The sequence below is a fragment of the Labrus mixtus genome, chromosome 16, assembly GCF_963584025.1.
Source record: "Labrus mixtus chromosome 16, fLabMix1.1, whole genome shotgun sequence".
NCBI classification, from domain to species: Eukaryota; Metazoa; Chordata; class Actinopteri; order Labriformes; family Labridae; genus Labrus; species Labrus mixtus.
In genome coordinates, this window is record NC_083627.1 from 4,970,622 (window position 1) to 4,998,370 (window position 27,749).

Genomic DNA, 27,749 nt, shown 5'->3' on the forward strand with positions numbered 1-27,749 from the left:
AGAGAACACCCCAGTAGTGAATGGACATTTCGCGCATGCGCACTAAGGCACAGCAACGACAGCTCCCTAACAACGGACAAAGCTTGACACTGTGGATTTAAAATTGCAGACGCTTTAATTGAAGCGTTTTCTAACACACTCCTTAAATGGTAAGATATGTTTTCACTATTTCTGTAAGTGAGGAATGCTTGTTATGCAGTTAGCTTTACAGGAAGCGAAGTGAAAGTGAGATGGCTTTTACACGATGCCATTTCAATCCCCACTCCAATGGCTGCTGGTCCCGACTAAACCCTGGAGAGTAAAACTTTCATGCCCTGTACAAACTAAGCCACTTACAGCAAGCTTGGTTTCATCAACCACAATTAACCACACACACAGTTGTTAAACATAAATGCGAAACAGACAACAGTATTACGCGGTAAAGCAGGTAAATATATCGACCTTGTTTGCTAACGCTTGGATGCTAACACTGTGTTAGAAAGCCTCCAGGGTACCGTCTAAATGCTGGGGCGGTGGGTTTCATGTTGTTATAATTGCTCGAAGCAGTTTTTTTGCGGGTGTAAGTTGCAGTTTTATATCTATTCTTACACGTTTAACCGCGGAGTAAGTGCAAACAGTTGGGTTTTTTTCAATAAAAGCTGTTCCAACTACAGTTTTGTCCAGGAAATAGTCTGATGCCACATTTCACCTCTGTAGCAGATTGTCCTCGGCTTGGTTATTTGCTGGAGTCAGCTAGCGTGTTGTTGTGTTCGGTCAAAGTTTACAGACAACCTAGAAAGGAAGTTACCTTCAGGTGATGCTTTCCTGGGTGTCTGCCAAAGGGAAACAACTTGCAGTTTGCAGCACAAACACTGTTTGAGTCATGGCCAATAGATTACACAGAGGGGATCACATGCCAGGATTAGGTTTAGCAAAATATAATAGAATAGAATAGAATAGAATTACTTTATTGATCCCAAACTGGGAAATTGTGGCGTTACAGCAGCAGGTTATCCAAACACACAATATGAGTAAAAAACACAATGTTAGCAAATCTAAACATAATATAATATTAAATACAAAGTAAATAAGCACTAAAAATATCAAAACTAAGAATGTGAATATATACAACCAGGATTTAACTTAGCATTACTAGTCTTAAATAGGAAGATTAAATATGAAAGATTAAATGTAAATGTGCAAAAACAGAGTCGTAAATGGTTATAAATTAAATATGAAAGATTAAATGTAAATGTGCAAAAACAGAGTCGTAAATGGTTGTAAATTAAATATGAAAGATTAAATGTAAATGTGCAAAAACAGAGTCGTAAATGGTTGTAAATTAAACATGGAAGATTAAATGTAAATGTGCAAAAACAGAGTCGTAAATGGACAGTATTGACATAAGTTAAAGTGCATGAGTGCAGACTTATTATCAGCAGAAACTATTCAATATAACAGCGAGTAGACAGTGAACATGAGTGCAGGGATAATTTGTAAATTTAACATGTGCAGAACAGATTACAGTAAGGAGAGACAGATATTATCATGATGACAGTTCTCTGAGCTGTTGTACAGAGTTATGGCCTTCGGTAAGAAAGATTTCATGTATCGGTCCTTGTGACAGCGGAGTTGTATCAGTCTGTTGGAGAAGCTGCTCCGCTGTTTGTCCTGTAGGGTGTGCAGAGGGTGATCAGGATTATCCATAATGGATAACAGTTTGTTCAGAGTCCTCCTCTCTGTCACCACTACAAAAGAGTCCAGCTTGCAGCCTGTCACAGAGCAGGCCTTCTTAATGAGTTTGTCCAGTCTCTTAGTGTCACCAGCTCCATATACAAATATACAAAACATGATACAAGTACAGATAAACTGCTCCTTAAATCTATATCATCATAGATGCATTCATAATCTCTTTCAGATTTACATGAAACTTAATTACTTGAACTAAACTAACGTAAACCAGACCTATGCTGATCTTTTAATAAAGCTTTATTTTACAAGCACTATATCTGTATTATTATTTGTAACACACAAACATTTCACACAGTAAATTATTATTAAGGTTTCTGGTAAACAAGTCAATTTATTACATTAAGTTAACCAAGAAATTAAACCGATGAGTCCCTTGAAAATTGAACAACCAGTCTGCTTATGATGCTGAAATGTGAGATATCTTTTAGGCCTGTATGATATGAGACAAATATGGGGTGTGCGATAACATTGTTCTATATTGCGATAACGATATGAAGGGCAATTAATAAACATTAAAGAATGCATTTTAGGGGGCGCGCTGGTGGCGCAATGGTTAGGGCGCGCGCCCCATGTATCGAGGCTGTCGTCTCAAGCGGGCGGCCCGGGTTCGCATATCCCGCCTGTGGCCTCCCTCCCGCATGCCGTTCCCCACTCTCTCTCCCTGGTTTCCAACTCTATCCACTGTCCTATCTCTCCATTAAAGGCACAAAAAGCCCAAAAATAAATCTTTAAAAAGAATACATTTTAGCTATAATTCACAGTTTTAATGGGTAGTCCCTGTTTATTTGCTTTCAAAATACCTTTTTGCAAAGTGTTTCTCCGGAATCCGAAGTAAAAATTAAAAACAGTTTTATTTTTCACCACTAAGTTGGCACCAATTGGTTAATCTGATAGCTAGTTTAAGCTTCATCTGACTGCATCAAAACAGTGTATGCATGCTAAGTGAGAAAGTATATCTGGTTTACAAAAAGTTATTTTTCACAATAAATTCAAACTTCAATGATGTGTTTATCGGGTTAGGGTGTCACATTAGTAACACCGTTCTGTACCCAAGTGCATATGTACACAGTCAGATACAGCGGGTGGCAGTATGCACATAGTTGTTTTGCGCATCTGCCATTAAAGAACCATGGCAACCAATCGCGGACTGCTAACCGTGGATTGTCATTTCTAAGACGCCAACAACGACCCTCTCTCTACTTCCACATCTATTGTGCGGCTCAGAGGATGAAACGGGCCTGTGCTCTTCAAGTGGACTCAGACACTGTGCCCGAGTACGGTACAAGTACGGTTGTTTGTGTTCACATTGATCAAAATGAAATGGACTTTAGGGTCAAGCGTACTCGGATCCGGGCCTGGGTCCCTACTAGTGTGAAACCACCGTAAGTCTTCAAGATTTGCAGTTTAATAGTAGAAAATATTAAATACACCAGTTTCTTTAAACTCAGACAAGTGTATCCAAATAATGTGTGTTTTTGAAAGTCTGTACCATGTTACATATTTCAGGCAAGATTTTTAGGAACGTATCTGGACAGTACTCGACTGTCTTTTGTCCAATAGACGAGAACCTATTTCAAGTGGAATCCTAGGCAACATAAGATGTTTATATGGTTGATCTCTTATTTTTCCGATTGTTAGCGACCTGATAGCGCACCACGTGGGATAAGACAGCGGTCACCTGAAGCATAGACTCATGAATGATCCTTAATCAGGGTGATGGTGTTCCTCTGATAGTGTGATTGTACCCGAATGTTGTTGAGATGCTGGCAGAGTTAAATGTGAGCGGCTCTGTTACCAGGGGCAACAGCTGGAAGGATGATTGGGTTGATAAATTCAAGACTGTCACGTAAAAGATAAGCAGCTGCAGCAGTGTATATTAACTCGGAGGATCTGGTTGGTTAAACGTGCAATAAGGCTGCAGGATGGGGGGGGGGGAGACGATTACTTTGACTGACTATATGATGCAATATGATTCTCAATAAATGCAAATGATCATTTTGTATACCAATTTAGATTTTTCCTGAAAGGACTTTAAAAATAAAAACTGAGCAACTTTTCTTAAACTTAATTCAGCTCAAATCTGTGAAATCTTAAATTGAATGCAAATCCTGTTGACGATAAGACAAAGATAGTCCTAACAGATATGTTCTGGTTTGCATTAGCAGTCCATCAGTAATGGTTAATGCTGCCATGGGGTTTTGGTTGTTGGAAAACCTTTCGAGCTCCGTGCATCAGAGGCGAAACACATTGGCTTAAATGTAATCCTCGAATCCATTTACTCTGGTCTGAAAGAAGTGCAGCATTTTATGAATCCCTCAGAACGTACCTGCATACAGGTTGAATGTCTTGTCTCTTAACTGCAACCCAATTTCTGTGTCTGAAGTTGCTGGTCTGAGTTGACCAGTGTGTTGGAAGGAATTCTTGGTCTTTGCATCTCATCCAAATATTCTTCTGGTACAACGACAGCCCTGATAAAACAAAATTGGCCGTAACAAATGTATTTTCTTGAAAACAAGAATGAGTGCATCTCTGCAGAACTACATTACTTCATATTTAAAGCAGTTGTTGTCGCACATTTATTCAGCCAAACATTGTAGCTTCTGCAATTTGTATATTGCAATTGGCCATATTGGGAACTCAATAATATATATATTTTTTTTTTTTGGCTTTTTGTGGATATAGTTGGAAATCAGGGAGAGAGTATAGCAAACAAACCATATGACATATTTTTGTAGGCCAACCCCGGAAGTAGCCTCGCCATGGGGTCTAACGAGAATTCGCCTATGGGATTTTTGCATTGGATTTTGGATCATTGCAGAAAATAATCTCTGTGTCAAACGCACGTTTCTGAAGCGTAGGCGTTTTGTTCAGCAGGATAATCTTCACAGATGAACGCCATTTTTATGACGTTTGAAGCGTTAATGCGGCCGACAGAAGTAATAAGCTAACGTTATGCTACAAGCGAACTACACCACGGTCGGATGATTGTGACGTCACTAGCGTTATGCTTCAGACGATCTCCGATAAACTAATCCACATAGCTTAATAAATTGTTAACTAACATAATATTCACCTTAACCTAAAGATTAAACCTACATGAGACATCTCCGACTAGTGAGAGAGTTCCCGACCTCTGTGTCCGGCGTGATGGCGTTTAATGTCCCCGACTACCACTGTAGTCACATTTAGCCACTTGTTAGCAACCACCTTTTTAAAGACGAGTAAAAACTTAAAAAATCACAAGATGGGGTAGTTTATGTGGTCTAACAAAACGCCAACATCTCTTAAGCTTGTGTTAACCACAGACCTTATTTCAGGCGTCTAACCACAAACCCATTCAAAAACCCTGTTGACTTTTAGACGTTAGACCCCATGGCGCTCAAATGCTAACTTACTTCCGGGTTTTAGGACTCAGTCCTGTGGCGCTCTATAGCCTCCATACATGGGGTGCGCGCACTAACCACTGCACCACCAGCGCCCCGGGAACTCAATAATATTTTGACTAATTTTGCAGCTCTTAAAATCAAATCAGCTGCTTGAGAGCGTTTCAAGAACAACTTATTCAGAATCATGCCATTGATAAAAGTATTTTTGTCTAATTTATCAGCAAATCACCATTCGGTGGCCTTATTTTTTCTCCAAATGTAACCCTCTTTTTTTTTTTAAATTCACTTTCATAAATCTTGCATAAACTGACCTATGCTTCGATGGTCCGTGCCAAGTCAGGTGTCACACTTTTGACTTAGAACGTGCACAATTATCAGCAGCCTAGCACTTTCACGCGGTTTTGAATTAGCTGTCTGACCTATTTTCTCTGTGTTCCATGTCTCCCTCTGTGGGAGGAAAGGCCAGTTGTGCAAGCAGTGGACAAAAGGAGGCTAGATCTTATCCCCGCGGGCATCTATTGATACGACAGCTTGCACCCGAGCACCTAATGCTCCTGAAGAATATGTTTTCGTTGAATGGATGTTAGGTCACATGTAAGATGGCACGCTTCCTTAATCCCACTATATACACAAGCAAGGTGGGGGACTTTAGGAAACGTCAGTCCCACACGTGCCTCACCTGCAGATCTCGTGCGGGAGCTTATACCTGGGTGCCCCACTTCCTCCCTAGCTGAATCCCCCCCCCCCCCCCCGCAATAGGAGCAAGTGAGCGATGCATCCGTGAGCGTTTTTTTGGGACAAGGGGAGGGGAGAGTCAGACCTCAGAAAGCTACATAAGGCCTCATCCCTTGCCATTTATCCTGTGCCTGTGTGTGTTTGCCCCTGTGTCTGTGTGAAGCAGGGTCCCGACACACTCTCCAGGTGCAGAGAGTAGGCTGTGTGTGCAGACATGTCGGCTCGCTCGGCTGCAGAGATGGATGACTCGCAAGACCTACCTGAGCTGCCGGTGAGTCCACCCACCATGATGCCAACTCAGAGTGTGGAGGGATGCATGCTAATAGATTCATTTACAAATTGTGCAAGGTTTTAATGAGACTGCAGATTTTTTAATTCAAAACTATTTAAGACATTTGCAATTGTTTCATTTAAGAATTTTAGGTCATTTAAACAAAGATACTGTTGTTATATCAGCATCAACATTTCAAGTATTTTAAATGGAGGAGGTTGCTGCTGGTTTCAATTGTCGTACATTTTCTTTTTAGCCGATCAAAGTTCATTTGGATTTCAGTTGATTGCATGGTGAATGACCAAAAACAGGATCAAGCAGGTTTGCCTTCCTTTTCAGGAACTAATCCAAGAAAGAATTCTCAAAACTGTGGGAATGTGTTTGAAAGTTGCACTTGTTTAATTTTCATTTAGCTTTCTGAAGATGTGACAGTGACTTCATTTTGATTGTACACCGTCGATTTAAAAAAACGAAAAGAAGAGCCACCAGGAAAGAACCAGATATCTGTTGGAATATTTTAATCTCAAACTTTGTTGTGTCATTGCAGACAAAGAAGGCAAAGCTTGAGATCGATGGTGGACTGGAGAAGGAGCCACGGTAAGTGTCCACTGAATATAGATTTGTTTTCTGTCTTGGCTCCTTGCACACTCTGGTTTTGGAACAGACTATTATTTAAATAAATTTTATTTAAACCATGGCCTTTTTAAGAGACTCTTGTCTTTGGCCTGCAGCAGATCTGCTTTAATTATAACAACTTCTTTATTGTCTCCAGTCATTTAGGTGAGGATGGGAGTCCAGGGTCATCAGAGCAGGAGAACACCTACTCTGCACTGGCCACAGCCCAACTTGAGCCAAGTAAGTATAAAGTGACAGCCCTCATACATGGTCACTGAAAATACAATCATATATATAATGTGATATCATCATAGAGTTTTGTTTCATTGTAGGTGATCAGGAGCAGCAAGATGGAGATGAACAGGCAGCAGCTCAAGCATGCAGCAACTCCATGAACTCGTATGCACATTCATGTAGGAGCAGAAACATTTCTCATGAAGAGTCATGATCTAAGATTAAGAAAAAAAAGATGCTCCTGTTTACCAAACTGAGGACATGTTGTCTTTTTTTAACAGCCACAGACACGACGGCCACAGCTGAATACACCCAACAGGTTTATCAAGGAAGCAAGTGAGTACACTGCATGGAAGGAAAAAAAGTATTTGATTTATGATGTTCAGATGTGATGCCGATTAAAGAACATGATACCTGATGTATAGTGCAAACCAAGGTTGTCACGATACCAGAATCTAAGTAGGATACTAGAAAAATACCACAGCAACAAAACTAGGAGCTATAGGCACTAAATATTGGGGGATTTCTTACAAGAAAGTGCAAGGAAACACTGGCATCATTTTGTGCAATTTAGACGGTGCACCTTTGTCAAAGACGTAAACATAACCTTTTGCATCTTTAGGACCGCTGCTTCCTCTCTGTCTTGCTGCAACTTTGAGAAAAAAAAAACATGATTGCATATCTGTCTAGAGCTTTGATTCTGTTTTGATACTTTTGATCATTAAAATAATGGAGACTGCATTGTTTTAAAACATGTGGTCTTGAAAAGTACCACAATTTTTTAAAATTTGAACAACATCACCACCATCACCTTGACCCATTGTCTTTGGTCAAGGATGCAGGAAAAAAACCTTTTCCATTGTCAGTATTTAGACAACATGCAGCACTTTGTTGGAGACAGAACCTGCTTGAGTTTGCTGCATCATAGAAACAAGGAGCTTCTGAACACTGAGCGCCGGCTGCAGGTGCATGCAGAGAGGAGAAAGCCTCTTTCACCCAGACACTGCTTTGTGTCTTTGAGCCTCTGTGAATAATTTTCAACTTGCACCATAAGCTACCACTTTATGAACCTCTAACAGAGCCTCCCAGAGGCCTGACTTTCCCACATGTTGTTCATTGTTCCAGGCACCAATTAGACTTCATGCGGTTGTGCCTCAACTCAATGTTAGTGCTGCTTTAGCTCGAACAATTCTGAATATTAAGTGCTACTAATTCCCACTTAAGCAGATGTAAATGTGTGTCTAAATAGCACATGTAACAGTGAGTGGGAAAAGGGTTTTAAATACCGGATTTGTGTTAATTGAATTGGGAGTCAAATACCAAATAATCAGTCCTAAAGGATTAATAATGATTTTTCTTCGTTGTGATTTATTTCTGTTCTCTCATTCGATGCATTCTCTCCATGTTTCTTTTAGCCCCTCAGTGACGTCGTACCCCAACCAGGTGGCCTTCCCTCCTCTGGCCCAGTCCACTGTGTACTCTGCCTTCCCCCAGACGGGTCAGACCTACGGCCTCCCTCCCTTTGGTTAGTCCCGTCTTTTTCCTCTTTAACGGCACATTTTAACAGTTTCTGCTCACTAAAAGCCCAGCATCACACCGCTGTTACTTTCCTTAAGAGGCTTTTCTGTGCTTTGGCGCTGTGAAATCAGTTTGCTTTTAAACTCTGCTTACAAACAAAAAAAATCACACCTTGACTGAAACTTTAACTTTGCCATATTTTCAGTGGCCCCCCCCTCCTATCGCTGCCTCCTTCACTCTGCTTCTATTGCTCTCTTTCGTCTTCAGGTGCTATGTGGCCAGGCATTAAAACAGAGACAGGGTTGCCTGAGGCGCCCTCTGGTGGCCAGCCTGGGTTTCTCAGCTTCAGCACCGCATATACCTCAACCCAACCCAGCCATCTGCACTACTCATACCCCAGCCAAGGCAAGCTCCAACCTGCAACCTGACTGTCTCACAACAAACCGCTGACACATTCGCTGCTTTATGAGGAGCACTCACAAATAAGCTCTGTTTTTTCCTCTCTTCTTTTTGACACACTGAGGTAATGCTCTTAAGTACTTTGCTTCTCCTCAAGCACAGTTTAATTAAGCTGTGTCTGTCTCCAGGCTCAAGCTTCACAACATCCAGTGTGTACTCCAGCATCCCGTCAGCGACAGCAGCCACAACAGCCTCCCCCACAGCGACCCATCAGGTAAGGAGGACGTTAGACTGGACCTCTGTGTTTAAACTGAAGCATTCTTCTGTTGATTAGTCCAACAGAAAGAGGGAGCGAATTAGGTCAATAAATGAGTTTTTAAATAAGATTATTGACATCTCTTAACTGACATCAGGTCAGCAGCAGCTCTACACACATTGCAGAATAAATACTCAACAGTTCAGATTGCCCCTTGATCCATAATAAGACATCTCTTGTGTTTTTAAACTTCCGCTGCACACTCTTCAACTTGAAACACTCACTGAAGCTCCTCCCACAAAATGACACACAAAAACATTGAAGTTAACCGTTGTCGCTGCAGAGTGTGTGCTCGGTTCAGCTCGTGATGTCGGACTAAGACCTCTGATGTGAGAGAGAGAGAGAGAGAGAGAGCGCTGCTGACAACAGTCACCGCTCAATGATGCAAGTGGAGTGACTGTAATTGGCTAGTTACCTGCAAACATATCCCCCCCCCCTTTAATATGAGAGAGGTCTCATATTAAAGACATTCCATTATTGCATAATAACGAATTAACAATAGCGTTTGTCTGGTTTTCTGCATTTTACTGAGGTTAGGCAGATATGGTTATTCAAGCATAGTGTAACAGATAAACACTCACAGGAGCTGGATCCAGAAGAATGATTTCACTTGCTGTCTCTGGGGTCGAACTAACTGACTCGCAATGTGGTACACAACCAGAGTTCATCGCAGTAGTTGTGATTCAAAGTGAACTTCAATAGAAGAGGGAGATCATTTCATGATATTTGTCAAACCTTTGAATGTGGCTCTACTTCCACCAACTGTCTTCTGTTGATCACAGCAGTTGTTTTTGTTTTTTTCTTCCTGCAGGAATTTAGCAGCTATAACTCTCTGGGACAGAGTCAGTTCTCTCAGTACTACACTCTGCCTCCCAGCTACGTGCCTGCCGGCCTGCCCAACAGCGAGGACCACGGCACCGGTGTGGGAGCGGCCGGATATTCAGCTGATAAGTCAGAGCAGGCTGCGTCAGCTGGACTGCCTCCCAGAGGTGCGTTTAATACTTTTATCTACCTTAACATGTGAAATGTTGTCTTTTTACAAGCTTGTTTTGTACCATAGAAATATATCATTCAGTACTAATTTCAGAATTTCTTGTACTCAGACGCATCTCCACCAGAGAACCTTCCGGCAGGTGCGGCTCTTCCTACAGGTGTGTGTCTCCCGGCTGCAGCCCGAGATCAGGACGAGGTTGGACGCAGGAACTCTGTCGGCAAAGCGAAAGGAAAAGCCAAGAAGCCCGATAACGCTCCACCTACTGAGACTGACCTGGAGGTAACAGCTGACTTATCTTCATCATAAACAAATGTGTTCTCGGCTCTCGAGTTTGATAATTGCCGTCTTAAAGTCAAAGAATTTGCAAGAGGGGGGGGTCCCTGTCTGAGGTTAATATGGACGTCCTCAGCATGGTAAAGTTTGGGAACTCCTGTTCTAGAACAAAACTCCAAGTTTGTTACCTGAAGACTACTTTCACAAGGACTCGATGCTTGAAAAATGACAGCAGGGTAACTTTTACACATTTGTCTGTTAAAACATAAAAGTAAGAAACATGATGTTGTTCTTCTCTGCTGTTTTTAGCGTATTTTCCTGTGGGACCTGGATGAGACCATTATCATTTTCCACTCCCTGCTCACTGGCTCCTACGCACAGAAGTTTGGCAAGGTGCGTTTCTTTAAACTTAAAAAAATATTAACGCATGCAAATTCAAAAGGGAAAAAGTCTGAGTCTTGTTTTTTGTTTTTGTGTGTTTAATTTTGTTCAGGACCCGACAACAGTGCTGAACTTGGGCCTGCAGATGGAGGAGCTGATCTTTGAGCTGGCAGACACTCACCTTTTCTTCAACGACCTGGAGGTACAGTTAGAGGCAGTCACACCCGTGTAGCACTGGCAGAGGAAACAATGATTCATTGTTTATCAGCCAGGCAGCTGGTACTCAGCGTGAGGGCCCGAGTTTACATTTTCAGTATTTACATTTGTGATAGAAACCTTTTTTGTGTGTTTGTTTCAGGAGTGTGATCAAGTCCATGTGGAGGATGTCGCCTCCGACGACAATGGACAGGATCTGAGGTCTGTATCTCGCTATTAGAATATGTTACTATGCCGACCTCGTCACACACTCATAGGCCTCTTCAGAAATGTAACTAGGGGGTGTCTCTGCCTTCTTTAGTACCTACAACTTCCTGGCCGATGGCTTTAATGGTCCCAGTGGTGGAGGGGCTTCAGGAACCACCGCAGGAGTCCAGGGAGGGGTGGAGTGGATGCGGAAACTGGCCTTTCGATACCGCCGTCTAAAAGAGCTCTACAACAGCTACAAAGGGAACGTGGGAGGTGAGTTCACATCAGTGTGTAACATCTGTAGTTACACACTTTGTGTTAGGTGGAGGGTGGGGGGGGTTCTGCTGTAAATGACACAAAAAGCAATTCAAACCATCATCTTAAAAACATTCTTGTGGTGCACCACTTAGTTACATTTAGGACATAAAAAGTGAAGTATGCTGGATAATCATGTCTTACCTGATTGGTGATTTAATCATCTGATTCATGTTATCTTGAGTTTGTATAACAGCTGATCAATCAAAACAAAGATTCAGTATTTTGCATGTTGTTGTTTATTTTCAGGCCTGCTGAGTCCTATGAAAAGAGATCTGCTTCTGCGTCTGCGGTCAGAGATCGAGAACGTTACAGACGCGTGGCTCGGCACAGCGCTCAAGTCTCTGCTGCTCGTCCAGTCCAGGTCTGAGTCCAGAATGCGTGTTATTCAAATATCTTTAACTACAGTTATTGTGAGTGGTTAGATTACAGTCATTCAGATTCAGCGTGTTTGTGCTGTGACTGTTGGAGTTGAGGTTTGATGACGAACTGAATAAACTGTTTATAAGGATAGAAGTTGAAGCGAGGCTGTGATTAATCTGTGTTAAAAAAAAAGTCTGTAATAAAATCTCATCAAAGGAAATAGTTTCAACAATGTTTCAGATACATATCCTGGAGTGTATATGATTAACTTTCTGCAACAGATCGACATCGACGCAACATAAACAGCTCAAATAATGTAAAGATAAAGGTTTATTTTCTACCCACCATCTTTATGCTTGTGTGTCTCTCACATTGCACCAACAGGGGGAAGTGTATGAACGTGTTGGTCACCACCACTCAGCTGGTTCCAGCTCTGGCCAAAGTGCTTCTCTACGGCCTGGGAGACGTCTTCCCCATCGAGAACATCTACAGCGCCACCAAAATAGGTACGCCAGTTAAACCATGAGTACTGTTGAGTATCTAAAGGTGCTGCTTTGTGGCTTCTCTTCTTTCTATGATGTGTTGTTTTCTTTGTTTTCTTTCATGCAGGAAAGGAGAGTTGCTTTGAGAGGATCGTCTCGCGCTTTGGGAAAAAGGTGACCTATGTGGTGATAGGCGATGGTCGAGATGAGGAGTTTGCAGCAAAACAGGTAAACTTCTCAAGCTTTCTTTTCCCTCCAAATCCACCTTGATTTTGATTGTTTTTTTGTTTTTTCAAAACACTCGCATTTGGCAAGTCCTCTGGATTTTGAGAAATACAAATGAACACTAGACTTGTACATTTGAATATTCTGATCAGATTTGTTCAGGAAAAATATGTGAAATGAAACAGAAATCAAGTCTAACTATCAAGCTTTTACTAAAACTGTCAGTTTGACGACATTTCAAGCAGACTGCTAAGCGTATGTTGTCTGACTCACTCTCATGCTCCTGTAAAATGTTTTTTTTTTTGTGTGTCTCTCTGCAGCACAATATGCCTTTCTGGCGGATCTCCACTCACGGCGACCTCGTGTCTCTGCACCAAGCGCTGGAACTGGACTTCCTGTGAAGGAGGCGGCGATGAAAGTCGCTCACTAAAAGGGAATTAGTCATGCTGTCGGTTTGTGGAGTGACGTTGTGTTAGAAAAAAAAAAAATCCTCCAGGACTCAAAACGGTACTCACTCGTATATAAGAAATGCCTATCTGCCTGACGTGTAAAGACTTTACTGTGTGACGGTGATGTACTGAGGCGGACTTTGGGTCGGAGCTGACTGTGAGAAACGGACTAGATGCATCATTTGGTTGAATTAAGGTTCCTCCAGCACTCCCTCCTCTACGGCAGCTAACCTCAACGCGGCTGAAACTGGCACTGAAACGGACACAAAAGGGAAGACATCTTTTTCTTCTTTTTGCCCTCCTCCTTTTATTTTTCTTCAAGTATCAAAAGCTGATTTCACACATGCACTCCTGAAAATGTTCTAGAAAGACGTTTAAAAAAAAAAAAAAAAAAAAAAAAGGACCCTGTGGCATTCCAAGATGGCAGACGAAGCGGCAGAATTCAACACTGTAGTGTTACTTCATTTTTTGCCTTTACATCGATTCTTTGTGTGATTGGACATATTCACAAATCATCCAATGAGCGAGAAAAGAACATCCAGGCGAGCAGACAAGAGTTTGAAGTGACTTCATTACTTGCTCAAGATTATACTGGTCACTCTACGGTTTCACGTTATAAATGTCATCCCGCCCCTCCGCCTGCTCGCTCATGCTTAATCTTTCCTGAATGTTACCTGCTGCGCTCACACGTCAGCTCATCCTGACTGCAAACGGAAATGTCTCCTCAGGGTGCTAACAGGGGAAAGGCAACAACAGTTAACGTGAAGAAACTCATCTGAGAAAGTTTTCAGCATGTGTGAAAACTACAGAGTTCCTGAAGTCTGAAAAAATTAAAAAATTGTGTTTTGTGCACACACAGAAATGATCCTGTTTGCACAAGATTCATAAAAAAATATTTTTTGGGACTTCAGGGACTCCGTAGAAAACAGCTTAACTCTCCTGCAATGCAACAATCCCTCTTTATTTTTTATTCCTCTTTTCAGGATTCAAACAACCAAAGGTCAGTTTTTGTTTCTTCTCCTTTTTTATGGGAGTTTTTTTTTGTTTGTTGCTTTATATAGACTCTGTATAACTGAAATAATAATATCAAAGCACATTTGTAAAAACAGAACTCTTTCCGGGTTGTTTTTCTCTCATTCAAAGTCTTTCAGTATCAAATGACTCTTTACGTTTTCCTCTTATGTAACCATTCACGTCTTTTAACAAAAGGAACTACTACATCTGGTAACACACAAAAAAAGAACTTTGTCATGACCTCCCCTCCTGACCCGACCTCACCACACCATGAGTCAGCTGCTCTGACCTCTGTTTGTTCCTCTCTAGTCGTGTTTCGGTGTGTGTGTCACCTGTGGTCAGTGGGCGAGCGTGTGCAGCTGAGGATCATGCTCCCTCAAACTCCTGACAAACCTGGCCTCTCTGAGTTTCTCAGTGATCACAGCAGGTTGCTCTGAACAGAACCAAACACAGCTCGGTTTAAGCAATGACTTCCTGAGCTGTTCAGTTATTCTGAAGTGCGCAGATTACCGAGCACGACGTGTAGAGGATAACGAGAGCCGTGTCCCAAATCCACACTACTCTCTTCAAAGTATTATCATTATTCTCATAGTAGACTGTTATAACAAAATTCAACTTATGTTGCCTCTTTGTTGGCTTTCCACCATACCAGACTTTTAAACTTCAATATAATAGATGTCAAAATCAAATGATATTGGTAGCTGTTTTGATACCACGGCAATAAAAATAGAAGTCCTAAGCACCAAATATCGAGTCATTTTTTGTTTTAAATCACCAAAATTGCAAGCAAACTCCTTCACACCGTCTAAATTGCACAAATGCATCGGTACTGAAACATTGCCAATGTGTTCATGCCTTTGAGACGGTGCTTTCTCTCTTCTCTTCGGCCATTCTCCATGCCATCGGTCGTTGAAATAATCATAATTCACGGGGTATTAATAAGTCTAATATTTTGAACAGCATTTGGCTTTGTGCTCACAGATGATGAGCATATTCATGCAGCAATGTGCAGATGTTTCTGCAAGTTAAAGGTGCCCCCCCCCCGCCCCCTTTTAATTTGGCTTCAATGGGAAATAATGTCCACAGTTTTTTCTACCACCTGCAGGTTGAATAACTTTTCAAGCGCAAACAAACAACAGACTTAAATCCCCTTAAAGTCAGTACGGAGGCTGGATCGGAGAAGCGTCTCTCACATATGAAGGACTTGTGTTTCTTTGTCGAGAGTACGGCTGCCAATAGGGATTTTTTTTTATCTTTGAATCCAAGGTTTGAAATTCTCGATTAATTGATCGGTTGCTTCATCTAAAAATCATCAGAAGTGGGTCGAGTGATGTGTTGGGTAATTTTTGTTTTCGTGTTCGAGTCCAAAACCCAAAGACTAAGACTGAGAAATAGGTTTTCCTCACATTCTGTTTTTTTTTGATTTAGGAATGAATTCTTCAGGATTTTCAGCGTCAGTCCTTAAAGTCTCAGAAATTCCACCAGAGTTCACCGACCCCAAAAAGCTTAGAGTGTCCAGCTGTTTTTGAACCTTGTTCAGTGGAGCAGATAGGTGGCCCTGCCTACGAATAGCCTGCATCATGTTTCTGGTATATTCTGTGTTTTAAAGTTTTTTTTAAACCAGACAACATCACTGTCTGCTCAGATGTTCCGGGTAGCAGGATCTAAACTGGCTTTAACTGGAAACCAAAATAGTGAAGAAATTCTGTAACTGCAGGAAGCTTTTGGACAGGCAGCTAAACACTGCAGATACGAGTATTTCAAAGTGACAGCAGCACCCGGAGCTCTGGTTCACCTGCAGGATGAGGGTCCTGCATCATGTTTTCTGCCTCCAAGGGGCCCTTTGTCTCGTAATCCGTCCACGCTCACACCTGTCAGCCTCTGACTCAGCTAAAACATTGTGAGGAGGGTCAAAGCTCGTTTAAAAAAACTATCATCTGACTGTTTCCTGCTGAGTTTTTCCGCCCACGGATCGTGTCTTGTACTCACAAATATAAAGCAAACAGTAAAAAGTAAACGGAGCTGTGCCGGTCACACAGCGGCAGTTGTCAACAGACTGTTGTCATAGAGACAGGACGGACGTGCAGTGCTTTTCTTCTCAGAGCACAAATGATTCATGCAAACACTCCTGAGCGCACAGAAAGCGCTTTTCTGCCCGGATAAAACACTAGGTGGACCCGGGATGTTAAATGTGTTGCGAAGTAAAATTTCCATAACCTTTTTAGTTTCAGTGTCAGAGGTCAAAAAGCTCCAGAAACACTTGATGAAGATTCACTTTATTCATCTTGTAAGACCGACTCGTTTCGGCTCGTGGTCTTCATCAGGGTGGTCTAATAAAACTAATAACGTTGATCTTCACACTACATGTCCTGCTGGATCTTTTTGACCTCTTCAAGCCGTTCACTCTTCATGCTCCTCGTCAGTTGTTGCCAGAAAATTCTCCCTTTGTTTTTCCGCTCCAGGTCGTCATCGGTGATCTTTAATTTCCTCAGTCAACTTAAACATCCGACTGATTCACACGACGGTTAAGTTCATCCCTCGGCCGCACGACAACTCACAATCCTTACAAGTCGTGCAGAGGGGGAGAAAAGCCCCACAGACGATGACTGTGCAATACTTTTCTACTTTTCTCATCACCTGCGTTTCAAGGGTTTTTTATTTGTTTCCTGACAAAAGCAGGAGGGGGGCGGAGACTGAGGAGTGAACAATACTGAGCCTGAAGACGATTTACACACACGCAGCTCGACCGTTAAGAATGTGTACTTCTGTTTAATGTGTTTGTGTGACTGTGCATATTTATATCGTGCCTTTTAACCATGCGTCTGTACGCGTAATCTCAAAGGGAAATATGTACCGCTGTTATCGTTTGATACATGTATCACTGCATTGTTGTACTATCCAAAGTGTTACCTTACTCTTTTTATTTTAACTCGACTTCTTTTTGTAACTTTTGTTTGATTTTCTTGTCTGCACTGTATTCAAAAAGTCTCTTTAAGACGGTTCAAAGTTCCCTTTGTTCGCAGATACGGTTCCAAAATGTACATATCTCATTATTTGACGGGACGAACTAGGAGTGTTGTACCTGTCACCATCTCATCGTCAACAACCATACCTGCTTTGTTTTAGATATTGCGTTTTTTTAAAGTTTTTTTTTAAAAGACTTTCTTTCTCTGCTGTGAACTGCTCAGCGTCGACGCCTAGAGACAATCACGAGTGACATTAGGCTACATGGTATTTTTAATGCAGGTCAGATATGCTTACTGAATGTGTCTTTTGTTTGATTTCTTTACTTTGTCTGCATGTCATGTTCATATTGAAGTATATCATGGCTGTCAAAGAAAGTGACCATGCGATGTTTAATGGGCTATACTCTCCAACGTCTCCTTCTTTTTCTTTCCAATGCCACGGGCTGTCAGCGTTCATTAGTTAACCACGACTAATCTCGTGCTGTTTTGTCCCTTTTAAGAGCACCGTAGATAAGCCTCCGCGGTGTCTCCCTGTAGTCACAGTGATGGGGAAGAAGAAACGCTTCGTGGCAGCTCAGTTGAATCTTTTTTTTATGTTTTTTCATTCATTGAAAAATGAGATGATAATCTGTGTGGATCGTGCACCAACATGCAAAGGCTCACAGAAGGCTGCATTCTTCAAATGGCTTTATTTAAGAATATTACACATAATCTCACAATGTCAACAAATTCAAGAAATAAACAGAGAAAAAATAAATAAGAAACTAAAGAAACAGCTGACACAGGATAGGGACTATGTTTCTGTATCTTCCAGCAGTGAGTCTCATGAAGTGGTTACATAAAGTAGTGTGGAGTTAAACCCCTAACAGACTATCAATGTGTCGCTGTTTGCTAAGCTGCACTGACAGTAGAGCAGGCTAGCTAACAGATGAATGAGTGACATGTCAGTGGTAAGATAATAAGTTAACATCATTTTTTAAGTGAAAATACTGACAGATTAAATATCGTTCATGTAGGCATTTGAATATAACTAAGACTGACTTGAATAACATTAAAGCTTCTGTGAGGAACATTCAGTTTGTGTCACTTTTGGCGCCCCCTGTGGACAAAACGATACTCTTTTTGTCAGTGTAATATGGCTTTCACACTCGCACAAAACTCAACTTCAACTGGAGTTTCTTCTGCCAGACCCATACAATTTTTTTCTGCAGCGCACAGAGGCGACAGCGTTTTTTTGTCTCTATATTCACAGCACTCTAAGTTTCAAATTGTTTCACTTTTTCAACAGCCCCGTGCTCTTTAATGTCACTTCTCCGTCACCGACCATGAATTCCTTGAATTAAAGCAGCTATTAAGCACGTTGAGCCATCTTAAACACACCTAACGGACATTACAGAGGGGAGCAGAAGTTAATTTTCAGAACCTAGCTACGATGAGCGCTGGTGAGAAGCGCTCTGAAACTGAGGTTGTGGAGGCAGCACAAAAAGCTCCGTCTGTGGACACAGGCCCTTATAGTGTAGAAGAGCATACGCTGATGCTTGATCCAACATGATGCTCCAACTTGTGAGCTGCATGTGTAAACGAGTAAGTCAGGAGGACTTCAGGGGCGGTCCACTTGAAATTCTCTAGTGCATAATGTGAAAACAGTGCAAGTAGTGTTTTCAATACCTAAAAAAACACTAGTATTTCCAAATGTTTCATTCCTTGAGAATTCTTACCATTGGAAAAGTAAAAGGAAATATGTTGTTTCTGCAGCCGGATGTTAATCACTTCATCTGCCAACGACCCTGCAGAAGCAGTTTCAGTCATCAAATATTAACGTAAATATAAAGTACAGTCTGTTTCATGAAAAGCAAAAACATCCTCACAGGAGCTTTAAATATCGACCACAGCTTAATACTTGCTGATGCAGCGCTTATGTCACTCATCAGGCTGCGTCTGTGGGTAACCATGAACCAGGTGATCGTCATCCATATCCGAGACGAACCACAACACTGCGTGACCGTGTCTCTAACCCCCCCTGTGGATGTCAAGTGACCCAGGTCAGGAGTAGAAGTTCTCGGCCAACTTCCTCATTCTTTTATTGCGGAGTTTAGTTTCAGGTTCAGGAGAACTGGGTAAGCTGCGATCTGTAACGCCCGAGCCGTCTTCCATGATGAATGTACCCGCAGCTGAATGAAATAAGACAGCGTCTGGCACATCTTCAGACTTTTTTTCAGACGACCTTGAGGACATTTCAGAGTCACCCCCTTCCAAATCCGCTTTGTCAAGGTTTGGATGGCAGAACTTGTAATAAATCATTTTAAAGAAGAGGCCGAGGACGTAAACTGCAAAAACACCAACAGCAGTTATTATAGCATATGAAGGTGGAATTTCAAAATATGGCGGTTCTGTGATCATTTTCCAGCACCACAATCCACAGAGGAGGGAAATATCACTCAGCATGTATCCGTGGTAGAGCAGAGTCCTGAACCTGGTCCTCCCCTCCACCACATTAAACCAGTCGAAATACCAAATGAGGCCCACGGTGGCTCGGTAAAGCCACTCTCCGCACGGACCGTCCATGAAGTCGGTTTTGGATCGCCAGACCAAGAAGAACAAGACGATCCACGAGCAGACGAAGTGGGTGACGATGAAGCAGGGCAGCGCCGAGGCGAAGAGGGCGAGGGCGGCGATGCGAGACGCGACCAGGAGCAGGTTCCAGAGGAAGTAGACGATGGACGAGCCGATCTGCTGCTTCTGTTTGTCAGGCAGGAAGGAGCGCAGGGAGCGGTGGTACATGGTCACGCTGCAGGCGATGGCTGAGGCTGAGCCGAGGGCCTTCAACACTGAGGAAGAGGAGAAAAAGTTAACTACAGAGCGCTACTAAAGAGAGACTCGTGGGGGATGTGATTTGATTAGAATGGCAAATCAAACTAAGCAACATGTAAAAGTTTTATAAAGGTGTTATATATTTAAAGTCATCATCCCTAAAATAGCCGGCATGAAATAACTCTGAGACACGAGGAACACACGGCACCTGCCCAGTGGTCGAGCTCTCCCCGCTGCAGCATGATGGTGAGCATGAGGACGAGTTGAGGGGCGCTCTCCGAAAACGTCTCGATGAGCCGCAGCATGCTCAGATCGTGGCTCAGGAACACGGCGACATCTCCATCGGGCTTACTCAACCTGGAGCAGATGCTGCGTATAGAAACCTCCACCACACCCGCATGCCTAAAAAAATAAACAAACAAAAAAACACAAAGTTATAACCACGGCAACAACAGCCATAAATCGAAGGCTTATCTCATACAGCAGGAGCCACAGAAGCTGTTCAGATAATCTCCTGTGTTCGAGGAAAACCGTGGCGTGAACTCCTGAGTCACACGCTGACAAAACCAAAAACGACACACGCTTCTGTTGTGACATAATAACCACGTGTATCAGGCGCCGCCATGAGAAGGAACTGAAACACGTCATGCCATTCATGTGAGTGGATGAACGAGTCGTATTTTCTACGATTACTTCATCCGGCATTTCCCTGAATCACAATGATAAGAAACAGAAAGTGGAAGTTAAGCTTTTAACAGCCCTGCTTCAAGATAATTACACTGAAAAATAAAAAATAATAATCATTTCAGCTCCTGTGAGGACCTTTTCTCCAGCGTGCCATCTCTCCCTTTGTCACACACCTAGCCCCACCGGGCAGTAGATTCAGGCATTAGAAGAAGTCCATCATTAGGCTGATCCTCTGGTTTGCTTTTGTAGCTCAAAAAGAGTTAAGAGTCTTAATCTCAGTCGGTTTCATCACCAGTGAAAAACTTCTCTAAGGAGCTTTAAAGAAACCCGCATTCTAATGTTTTTGACACATAAATAAATCTTTTCAGAAATCAGAACAAGCTGAAAGTTCCTCATAGGAGCTTTAGACAACTTCTCCATTCGTTCATTAATATTTGCAGTTCTAGTTCTCGTTTTACAATTTCTAAAATGCACAATATTGCGCCAGTATGAGCATTTTATTGTGAGCAGGTTATGCTACTATTTCACAACAGTTTAGCCTCATTGAGACCTACAAATCTGACTCTTATTCAGGCTAAACAGCGTTTCTTAAGGTGATGTCGATTATAAGTTTAACCCTTGGTTGTCTTGTCGTTAACTATACACTACATAGACTTCATTAAATATATCTTCAGGGTCGGGAAGCAAGAGCTTGAATACTTAAAACGTCTGTCCGTAATATAACATGACATACACAGACCGAACGACTCACTTCACTTGTCTTAAAACAACATCACTCCGTCGACCGTAACCATGAGCAACCTTAAAGGCAAAGTGCATCATGTCAAACAGTCACTCTTGCGATTGTATGCAAGGTACCAACATGTAAATTAAGTTAAAAAGTCAAATGATGAACTAGGGCTGTGCTCAGAATATCGATATGGCAATTTATCATCATGTGCTCCTTGCAGATACATGTACATGCAGATGTTACAGAATCGATGTGGCTGCAGAGCTGTGATGACAGTTTTGAAAGTCAACTGACCGATGGTGCAGTTCACAATAAACCCACAGGCATAGCTCTGGGATTTAAGTATTTGAAATTATTTCCAGGATCTCTGAGGATTATGGTCATTATCCAAATTCAATGTATATCAAGATATGTGACGTATCAAGGCCTCTGTGTCGTGATACGTATCATATCATGGGATTGTGGGAAACACCCAGCCCTGTGATGTACAGTACATCATCTCAACCTGAGAAAAATAAAGATCTAGAAAATAAAACTTCACTTCTCATCTCCATCTTACTCTCTTATTACCCAGATAAACATGGTATGCTTTTGTTATCTATGTCATTATCCAAATGTTACCATGTTATTACTGTGTGACATGCTGCCACAGTGGACATTATGTACAGAATCTTAGTTCTGAACCAGTGTTACAGTGTAGTTTAGGTGTGTATGAAACACAAGAGTTGCACTCGTTATTTGTTTCTCAGAAATGGAAACAGTTTCCTGGCGAGCAAACCCAGGATGTAGCTCAGGGTGTAGCTCCCTGATAAAAAAGAACTGCATGAAAAGTGAAACGAAACAAACACTGCCTGATTTCAAACATTACTTCACTCTTAGACACACCCAACTTTCCACACACACACACTTCAACAAGACGGAAAACAGCCTGGAGCTTTTGGAAAACACCAGGACTTCTGTAGTAACAGCAAGTTTACACAACCTGAAGTAGATTCCCAGCTGCAGCACATGTAGGATCTTGAGCTGTCCCTCATTCACATATTTGTCCACCTTTGTGTACTTCTTGAATTCCTCGTAGCTGTACCAGAGCCAGCTGAAGGCCTGGACGAGAACAGACGAGCCCACCAGAAACAGCAGCAGGATACTGAGGCTCACGTAGGCCTTCTCCTGGTACAGAGACGCAACGGCCCAGACATCCAGCACTATGTCCAGGAGCAGGAACACAAGACCCAGACAAGTGAAGAGGAAGTCCACCGGGGAGTACTTGAACACACCCATAATTCACACAAACGCTCTCTCACAAAGTGCCAGCGTCTGGTGCAGCTACATTCTTAAGAACAGAGCGGTTCACGCACCGCTGCACAGGCTTTTGAAAGTTAACTGAAAGTAAGCAAAGACTCCAAAGTTCAGTATTTAAATTCGGTGTAACCCCTCCCACCAGCTGAGTTTTCTCTGAAGGGGAATTTAAAGGCACACTGTAGAAATATTACCAATGACGAAAACGCCCACATTTAATGCTGAAAGCTGTTACTATAACAAGAAAGCTCTGCCTGTTTTTACATCTTTACGGAGCTGTAAAATCAAATAAAAATAGGAACAGGGAGACCAGATAAAAAAAAAACACAAAGTTCATCAGAGGATACAACAGTGTTACCACTTTAATAATTGCACATGGCGAATGAGGTAAAAGATTAACTACCAGCCCTGACCTTGACTTTTGGTTGCAGCAGAGTGAAGAGATCTACTACACCTTGTTTGAACATTCGCTGGAGTAAAACCCATGAACTGAATTAGCATTCAAAAACAAAAAAAAAACTTCAAGAAGACACAAATGTTTTTCAAAATGCTCTGAAAGAAACGTGTGACCTAGTTCTTAGTAAACAGAAGTTTGACAGATTCAACATTCAAACAAGCTGAACAAACATTATAGAAACAGAGTGTTTGTACCTCCCTGACACCTGACGCTACAGTGATGTCATCTCTGAGCTAACATAGAAAGAATTAGCATTTGACTTTAACAGAACTATTAACATGTCGATCAAAACTGGCAACCCGTAGAGAGGTTTAAAACAGTAACACTAAAACAAAATTAGAAAAGGAGAACTTATTGTTACATTCAAAGTCCTGAAGTAGCTTCCTGTAATAACATCTGTGACACAACACACATTTAGAGAGCCCTTGTTTTGTTCTCATGACCAACCTCAAAAATTAATTTGAAGATTAACGACACATTTAGAATAATACCAGATCTCACAGCCCAACTAAACCCCCTATAATGCCCATGATACTATGAGGATTGTCCTTTTTTTTATTACATTTTAGTTTGAATAAGTGTTGTAAATAACAAGGTTCTTCTCTTCACTCTTCAAAGTGTGTATTTAAAAAAGGGCGAGGCATTCAACCGCAACAACAGTCGTGTTTTAACGCGTATAAAATTGACTCCATATGCAAAGATATCTAAATATGTTTGTCTTTTGTAGAAAATGTATTAAATTAAAACGACATTTCACTTTGTTTTTCTATAAAAAAGAACACCAGTTCAAAGGGTGTTTGAGAAATACGACAATATATGACTTGAAAAAATAAGAGTCTATAAAACAGCCTGATAGTACAGCTGTTGATTTGAATAATAAAATCATTTTAGTCTGAAAATCTATGAAAAGGAACACTGGATGTGTGTCTGCTAGCTTCACCAATGTGATGGAGTAACTAAATCTTTCAAGCATTTTTCTGATTCGTCAAGGGAATTCCAGGAACGGTCCATATTGTAATAAATGCACTGATGTATAAAGGGTTTGGACACATGGTGCCCACTTTAAGTACAGTATTTTAGATTAAATTAAACTGAGCTTCATGAAAAATTGTACCACAGAATCAGAGACATTCTAAAGTGAGATTGAGAGGTGAACATTTTTCAGCAGTAAACAGTTGGATGTAACACGCAGAGTCGGGCATCAAAGATGTGCAGACTCTTCGTTTGTAGCGTTTTTTAAGACTTCTTGCTCCGAGTAAAAATGAGTAGCATGGCAAGCCATCCGTTTGTTGAGAAGCTCTGAGGATATGGCTCCGTCCTGGATGGAAAAGTCTCTAACTGTCACTTCTGCATCAGGCAGATCGTCGGGCAGCCCTGGGTCCCTCATCGGGGGCCTCCACAGCTTGGGGTGGAAGCAGCAGTAGTAGAGGGTTTTAAAGAGCAGCCCCAGGAGGTAGGTGAACGGTAGAGTAATGAAGAGAGCCAGGGCGTATGACTCAGTCTGCACAGGGTCCTTGTAGCACCACCAAGTCACCAGCAGGATCACTCCATCAGTGGTGATGAAGGTATGGTAGATGAGGCTGCGGGCCCTGGTCCGACCCTCCGCTACATTAAACCAGCTGAAGTACCAAATGAGCCCCACGGTGGCCCTGTAGAGCCACTCCCCGCTGACGCTGTCCATGAAGTCCGTCCTCTGTCGCCAGGCCCAGAGCACAAACACGACCCACAGCATGAGGAAGTGGGCGGCGATGTACCCGGGCAGGACAGAGGCAAAGAGGGCGAGGGCTGCCACACGCGGGGCTATGAGCAGCAGGTTCCACAAGAAGTAGATTAAAGAGGAACCCCAGCCCTGTTTGGCCTTGTCTGGGAGGAAGGAGCGCAGCGAGCGGTGGTAATCCACCACCATCCAGGCTATGGAAGTGGTCGAAGCGGCGATGCTCACAACTGCAGGAAACGGAAATGTAACAACCATCAGGAAGTGAACACAACACACACTTGTGGTGTTTAATTACCGCGACCCAGACACGAGGTTTTAACAAGCTAGTTTTTAACAAAGTGGTTTTAACAAGTGGGCCAATAACTAAAAACGAGAGACTCACACTGAACGGTCCTGGCCTTGTTTGTGCACAGCATGACGTAGATCATCAGGGTGAGCTGAGGAGCGCTCTCGCAGAAGGTCTCGATAAGCCGGAGCATGCTGAGGTCATGCGTCAGGTAAACGGCGTACTCCGAGCCTTCCTCCTTCCGCCACCAGACCCTGAAGCCTTGTCGTATGGCCGAGATGTGCCTGCATGGATGAGAGAAGCGCTGACTGTAAGAAAAGCTCACATTTATGGTTACTGCCCCCGATCATGCAACAACACAAAACAATGCAACTCAACCGCCTGTGAGCGTGACGAAATCCACTCTGACATGATGCATTCACTTACCCACAGTCCAAACATTTGCTGCCACGTTAACTGAATATTTGTGCAGTTTGTTCATGCAGTTTCTTCCCCACATACTGGATTTACCTGTTGCAAAACCCCAAAGCTCAAATTCATGGTTACTGCCCCTGTCACATGTTATTAACTCCATAACACCATGAATTACCTTTTCGGAAGAACCAGTTTTTACAAAAGTATGAGAAACACTCCTGCAGTGAAGGTGGCGGTGGATTCATTTAGATAGATAGAATCTTTTATTATCATTGTATACAAGGACACAACGAAACTTCGTTAGCAGCAATCTTAAACAGTAGCGTTTACAAAAACAACAACAAAAATATATTTGTGGCGATATGACAGAGAAATATGCAAAAAAGTGGCCAGAACAATTGCTGTTCAGTGAATGAATGCTAATAATAATAATAATAATAAATAAATAGACAGTTGTGATGACTGAGAGAATATATACAGTTATTATTGTGCAGTGACTGATTAATGAAACAAATATAAATAGAGATATAGTGCAAATAAGTGAAGTTATGGTGCAGTGACAGAGTATATACAGCTATTATTCTGCAGTGACTGGATGAGTAAATCAACAGTTTTAGTGCAATGAATAAATAAATAAATAAATCAATAGACAGTTGTGGTGACTGAAAGAATATATACAGTTATTATTTTGCAGTGACTGATTAATTAAACAAATATAAATAAATAATTAGACAGTTAAAGTTAAAGTTTGTGTCCACATCATCTCGTTTGAAGTCATTTAATTCATAAATTATGTGCTTACATTTCTGCTTTATTTAGGTTTCTATACTTGCCTCTGTGTAAACAACTTTGTCCACTATTGTTTTATGTGTGTGTGTGTGTGTGTGTGTGTGTGTGTGTGTGTGTGTGTGTGTGTGTGTGTGTGTGTGTGTTTGCCTCACACAGGCTGGGTGTTTCTGCAACACTTTCCACATATTGAGAAACTAGACAGATGGAATTAAAGTTGTTATTATTTGCTTATTCATTATGTCTGCATTATTTTTGATCGTCGTTATTTTCTTGATTACCTGCAGAGGAACCCCAGCTGCAGCACATGCAACAGGCAGGACAGCTTCACCCGGTCCCCGAAGAGCACGGTGGTTCCCCGCCGGGTCAGAGCGCTGAACCCGGGCAGCTCTCGGTCGTACTTGAGCCAGAACCAGCTGAACATCTGGACCACGACGGACGACAGCACCATGAGGCCGACCAGCACCCCGAACCAGAAAAAGTCGCCGCGACAGTAAAACTCGGTGGCCACCCACACATCCGAGCCCCAGTCCACCAGAAACGTACAAACTCCGACCACGGAGAAAGCGAAGTCGATCCAGGAGTATTTTGAAAAAGTGGCGCGGTCCATGTTGCTGGGTTAGCTAACATTCGGCTAACGTCGCGAACCGTTATTTCCCTCCCAACGCGACTTCTCCTTCTTCAGCCCATTGAGGACAACGCCTCCCAACACGTTCACATCGGAGCAACAGGTTGAACTCACTCGTCGAAAGCATTTCCACACGTTTTACACGGTTTTTTTTTTTTTTGCGCGAAGCGTGTTTGCCTTTAAAGTGAAGAAGTGGCAGCTGGTGTGATTTTAAAGGTGCCCTGTTTGTGTAGCTGTAAGCCCCGCCCACCGCAGCCGGTACTGTAGCGACCTATGGCAGCAAAGTCCCGGGATGGACAGGTTTTAATAACTTTTAAAGACCCCCGTTCTGGTTTTTGAAAGAAGGTTTTAACCGATTAATCGTTCTACTGATGCATCAACAGTTCTGATAATGCAATAATTCAAAACATTGTTTGAAATGGCAAAAGGTGCATGGGCGGTTCTAGACAGGGGCCAACAGGGGCCCTGTCACACTGAGCCTGTGGCCACCCCTCCAAAAGGAAGACCCCCCCTAATAACACATATTTGACTTACAAACCGGACTCACAATCTAGCATTAAATACTGTTACTGAAACAAAAAGGACAGATTTAAAAATACTTTTTTACCTACTGCAATAGCACTTTATAACGACTCCCCTTTAAGTAAGGACAGAAGACATTTAAACTTTTAAACTTTAGCCTGAGCTGCATATATCAAACTGTATTTTGCACCTGTATATTTGCACACTTGACTGCTTTTTTATCATAATTCTTTATTTATCTATCATACTATGCACTGGCAGAGCTAGTATTTTGTACTGTTATCTATGAGTAACAGCTACTTATGCACATGGACCATCCATACCACTTTTTTATCCTGGCTAT

The 27,749-nt window shown here is 42.2% G+C and overlaps 3 protein-coding genes across 6 annotated transcripts; 1 reads left to right on the plus strand and 2 right to left on the minus strand.

Moving 5' to 3' along the window:
- Positions 1–24: 24 nt before the first annotated feature.
- Positions 25–17,471, plus strand: eya3 (EYA transcriptional coactivator and phosphatase 3). 4 transcript variants are annotated; one of them, XR_009676158.1, is made up of 19 exons: positions 25–149; positions 6,019–6,123; positions 6,671–6,720; positions 6,896–6,978; positions 7,071–7,151; positions 7,254–7,308; positions 8,388–8,497; positions 9,078–9,163; positions 10,017–10,194; positions 10,309–10,478; positions 10,782–10,865; positions 10,966–11,055; positions 11,212–11,270; positions 11,371–11,531; positions 11,823–11,937; positions 12,321–12,442; positions 12,546–12,646; positions 12,964–16,299; positions 16,332–17,471. XR_009676158.1 is itself a non-coding variant. In XM_061059922.1 (18 exons), the coding sequence occupies exons 2-18, from the start codon at positions 6,067–6,069 to the stop codon at positions 13,042–13,044; spliced, it is 1,683 nt and encodes a 560-aa protein (XP_060915905.1). In that variant the 5' UTR covers positions 25–149; positions 6,019–6,066; the 3' UTR covers positions 13,045–17,471. The 4 variants fall into 4 exon arrangements, 1 of the variants encoding a protein (XP_060915905.1); XR_009676159.1 differs by having other exon boundaries at positions 37–149; positions 6,016–6,123; XM_061059922.1 differs by having other exon boundaries at positions 12,964–17,471.
- Positions 17,472–17,742: 271 nt separating this feature from the next.
- LOC132991244 (XK-related protein 8-like) lies at positions 17,743–22,689 on the minus strand. Its single transcript, XM_061059926.1, has 3 exons — positions 22,283–22,689; positions 20,092–20,285; positions 17,743–19,900 (listed from the first exon to the last, which is right to left on the minus strand). Exons 1-3 carry the CDS (start codon positions 22,576–22,578, stop codon positions 19,116–19,118), a joined length of 1,275 nt encoding a protein of 424 aa, XP_060915909.1. The 5' UTR covers positions 22,579–22,689; the 3' UTR covers positions 17,743–19,115.
- Positions 22,690–22,932: 243 nt separating this feature from the next.
- On the minus strand, positions 22,933–27,064 carry xkr8.3 (XK related 8, tandem duplicate 3). The gene is made up of 3 exons (XM_061059927.1): positions 26,538–27,064; positions 25,153–25,340; positions 22,933–24,997 (listed from the first exon to the last, which is right to left on the minus strand). Exons 1-3 carry the CDS (start codon positions 26,864–26,866, stop codon positions 24,255–24,257), a joined length of 1,260 nt encoding a protein of 419 aa, XP_060915910.1. The 5' UTR covers positions 26,867–27,064; the 3' UTR covers positions 22,933–24,254.
- Between the last annotated feature and the right edge of the window lie 685 nt (positions 27,065–27,749).

Excerpts from the sequence above, each read along its gene's own strand:
- eya3 (XM_061059922.1), top strand. The coding sequence starts at position 6,067 with ATGTCGGCTCGCTCGGCTGCAGAGATGGATGACTCGCAAGACCTACCT. Across the intron at positions 6,124-6,670 it reads AAGACCTACCTGAGCTGCCG|ACAAAGAAGGCAAAGCTTGA; the intron begins GTGAGTCCACCC and ends GTGTCATTGCAG. Across the intron at positions 6,721-6,895 it reads GGACTGGAGAAGGAGCCACG|TCATTTAGGTGAGGATGGGA; the intron begins GTAAGTGTCCAC and ends TATTGTCTCCAG.
- LOC132991244 (XM_061059926.1), bottom strand. The coding sequence starts at position 22,578 with ATGGGTGTGTTCAAGTACTCCCCGGTGGACTTCCTCTTCACTTGTCTG. Across the intron at positions 20,286-22,282 it reads CAGCTGGGAATCTACTTCAG|GCATGCGGGTGTGGTGGAGG; the intron begins GTTGTGTAAACT and ends TTATTTTTTTAG. Across the intron at positions 19,901-20,091 it reads AGAGCTCGACCACTGGGCAG|TGTTGAAGGCCCTCGGCTCA; the intron begins GTGCCGTGTGTT and ends CCTCTTCCTCAG.
- xkr8.3 (XM_061059927.1), bottom strand. The coding sequence starts at position 26,866 with ATGGACCGCGCCACTTTTTCAAAATACTCCTGGATCGACTTCGCTTTC. Across the intron at positions 25,341-26,537 it reads CAGCTGGGGTTCCTCTGCAG|GCACATCTCGGCCATACGAC; the intron begins GTAATCAAGAAA and ends TCATCCATGCAG. Across the intron at positions 24,998-25,152 it reads CAAGGCCAGGACCGTTCAGT|TTGTGAGCATCGCCGCTTCG; the intron begins GTGAGTCTCTCG and ends CGTTTCCTGCAG.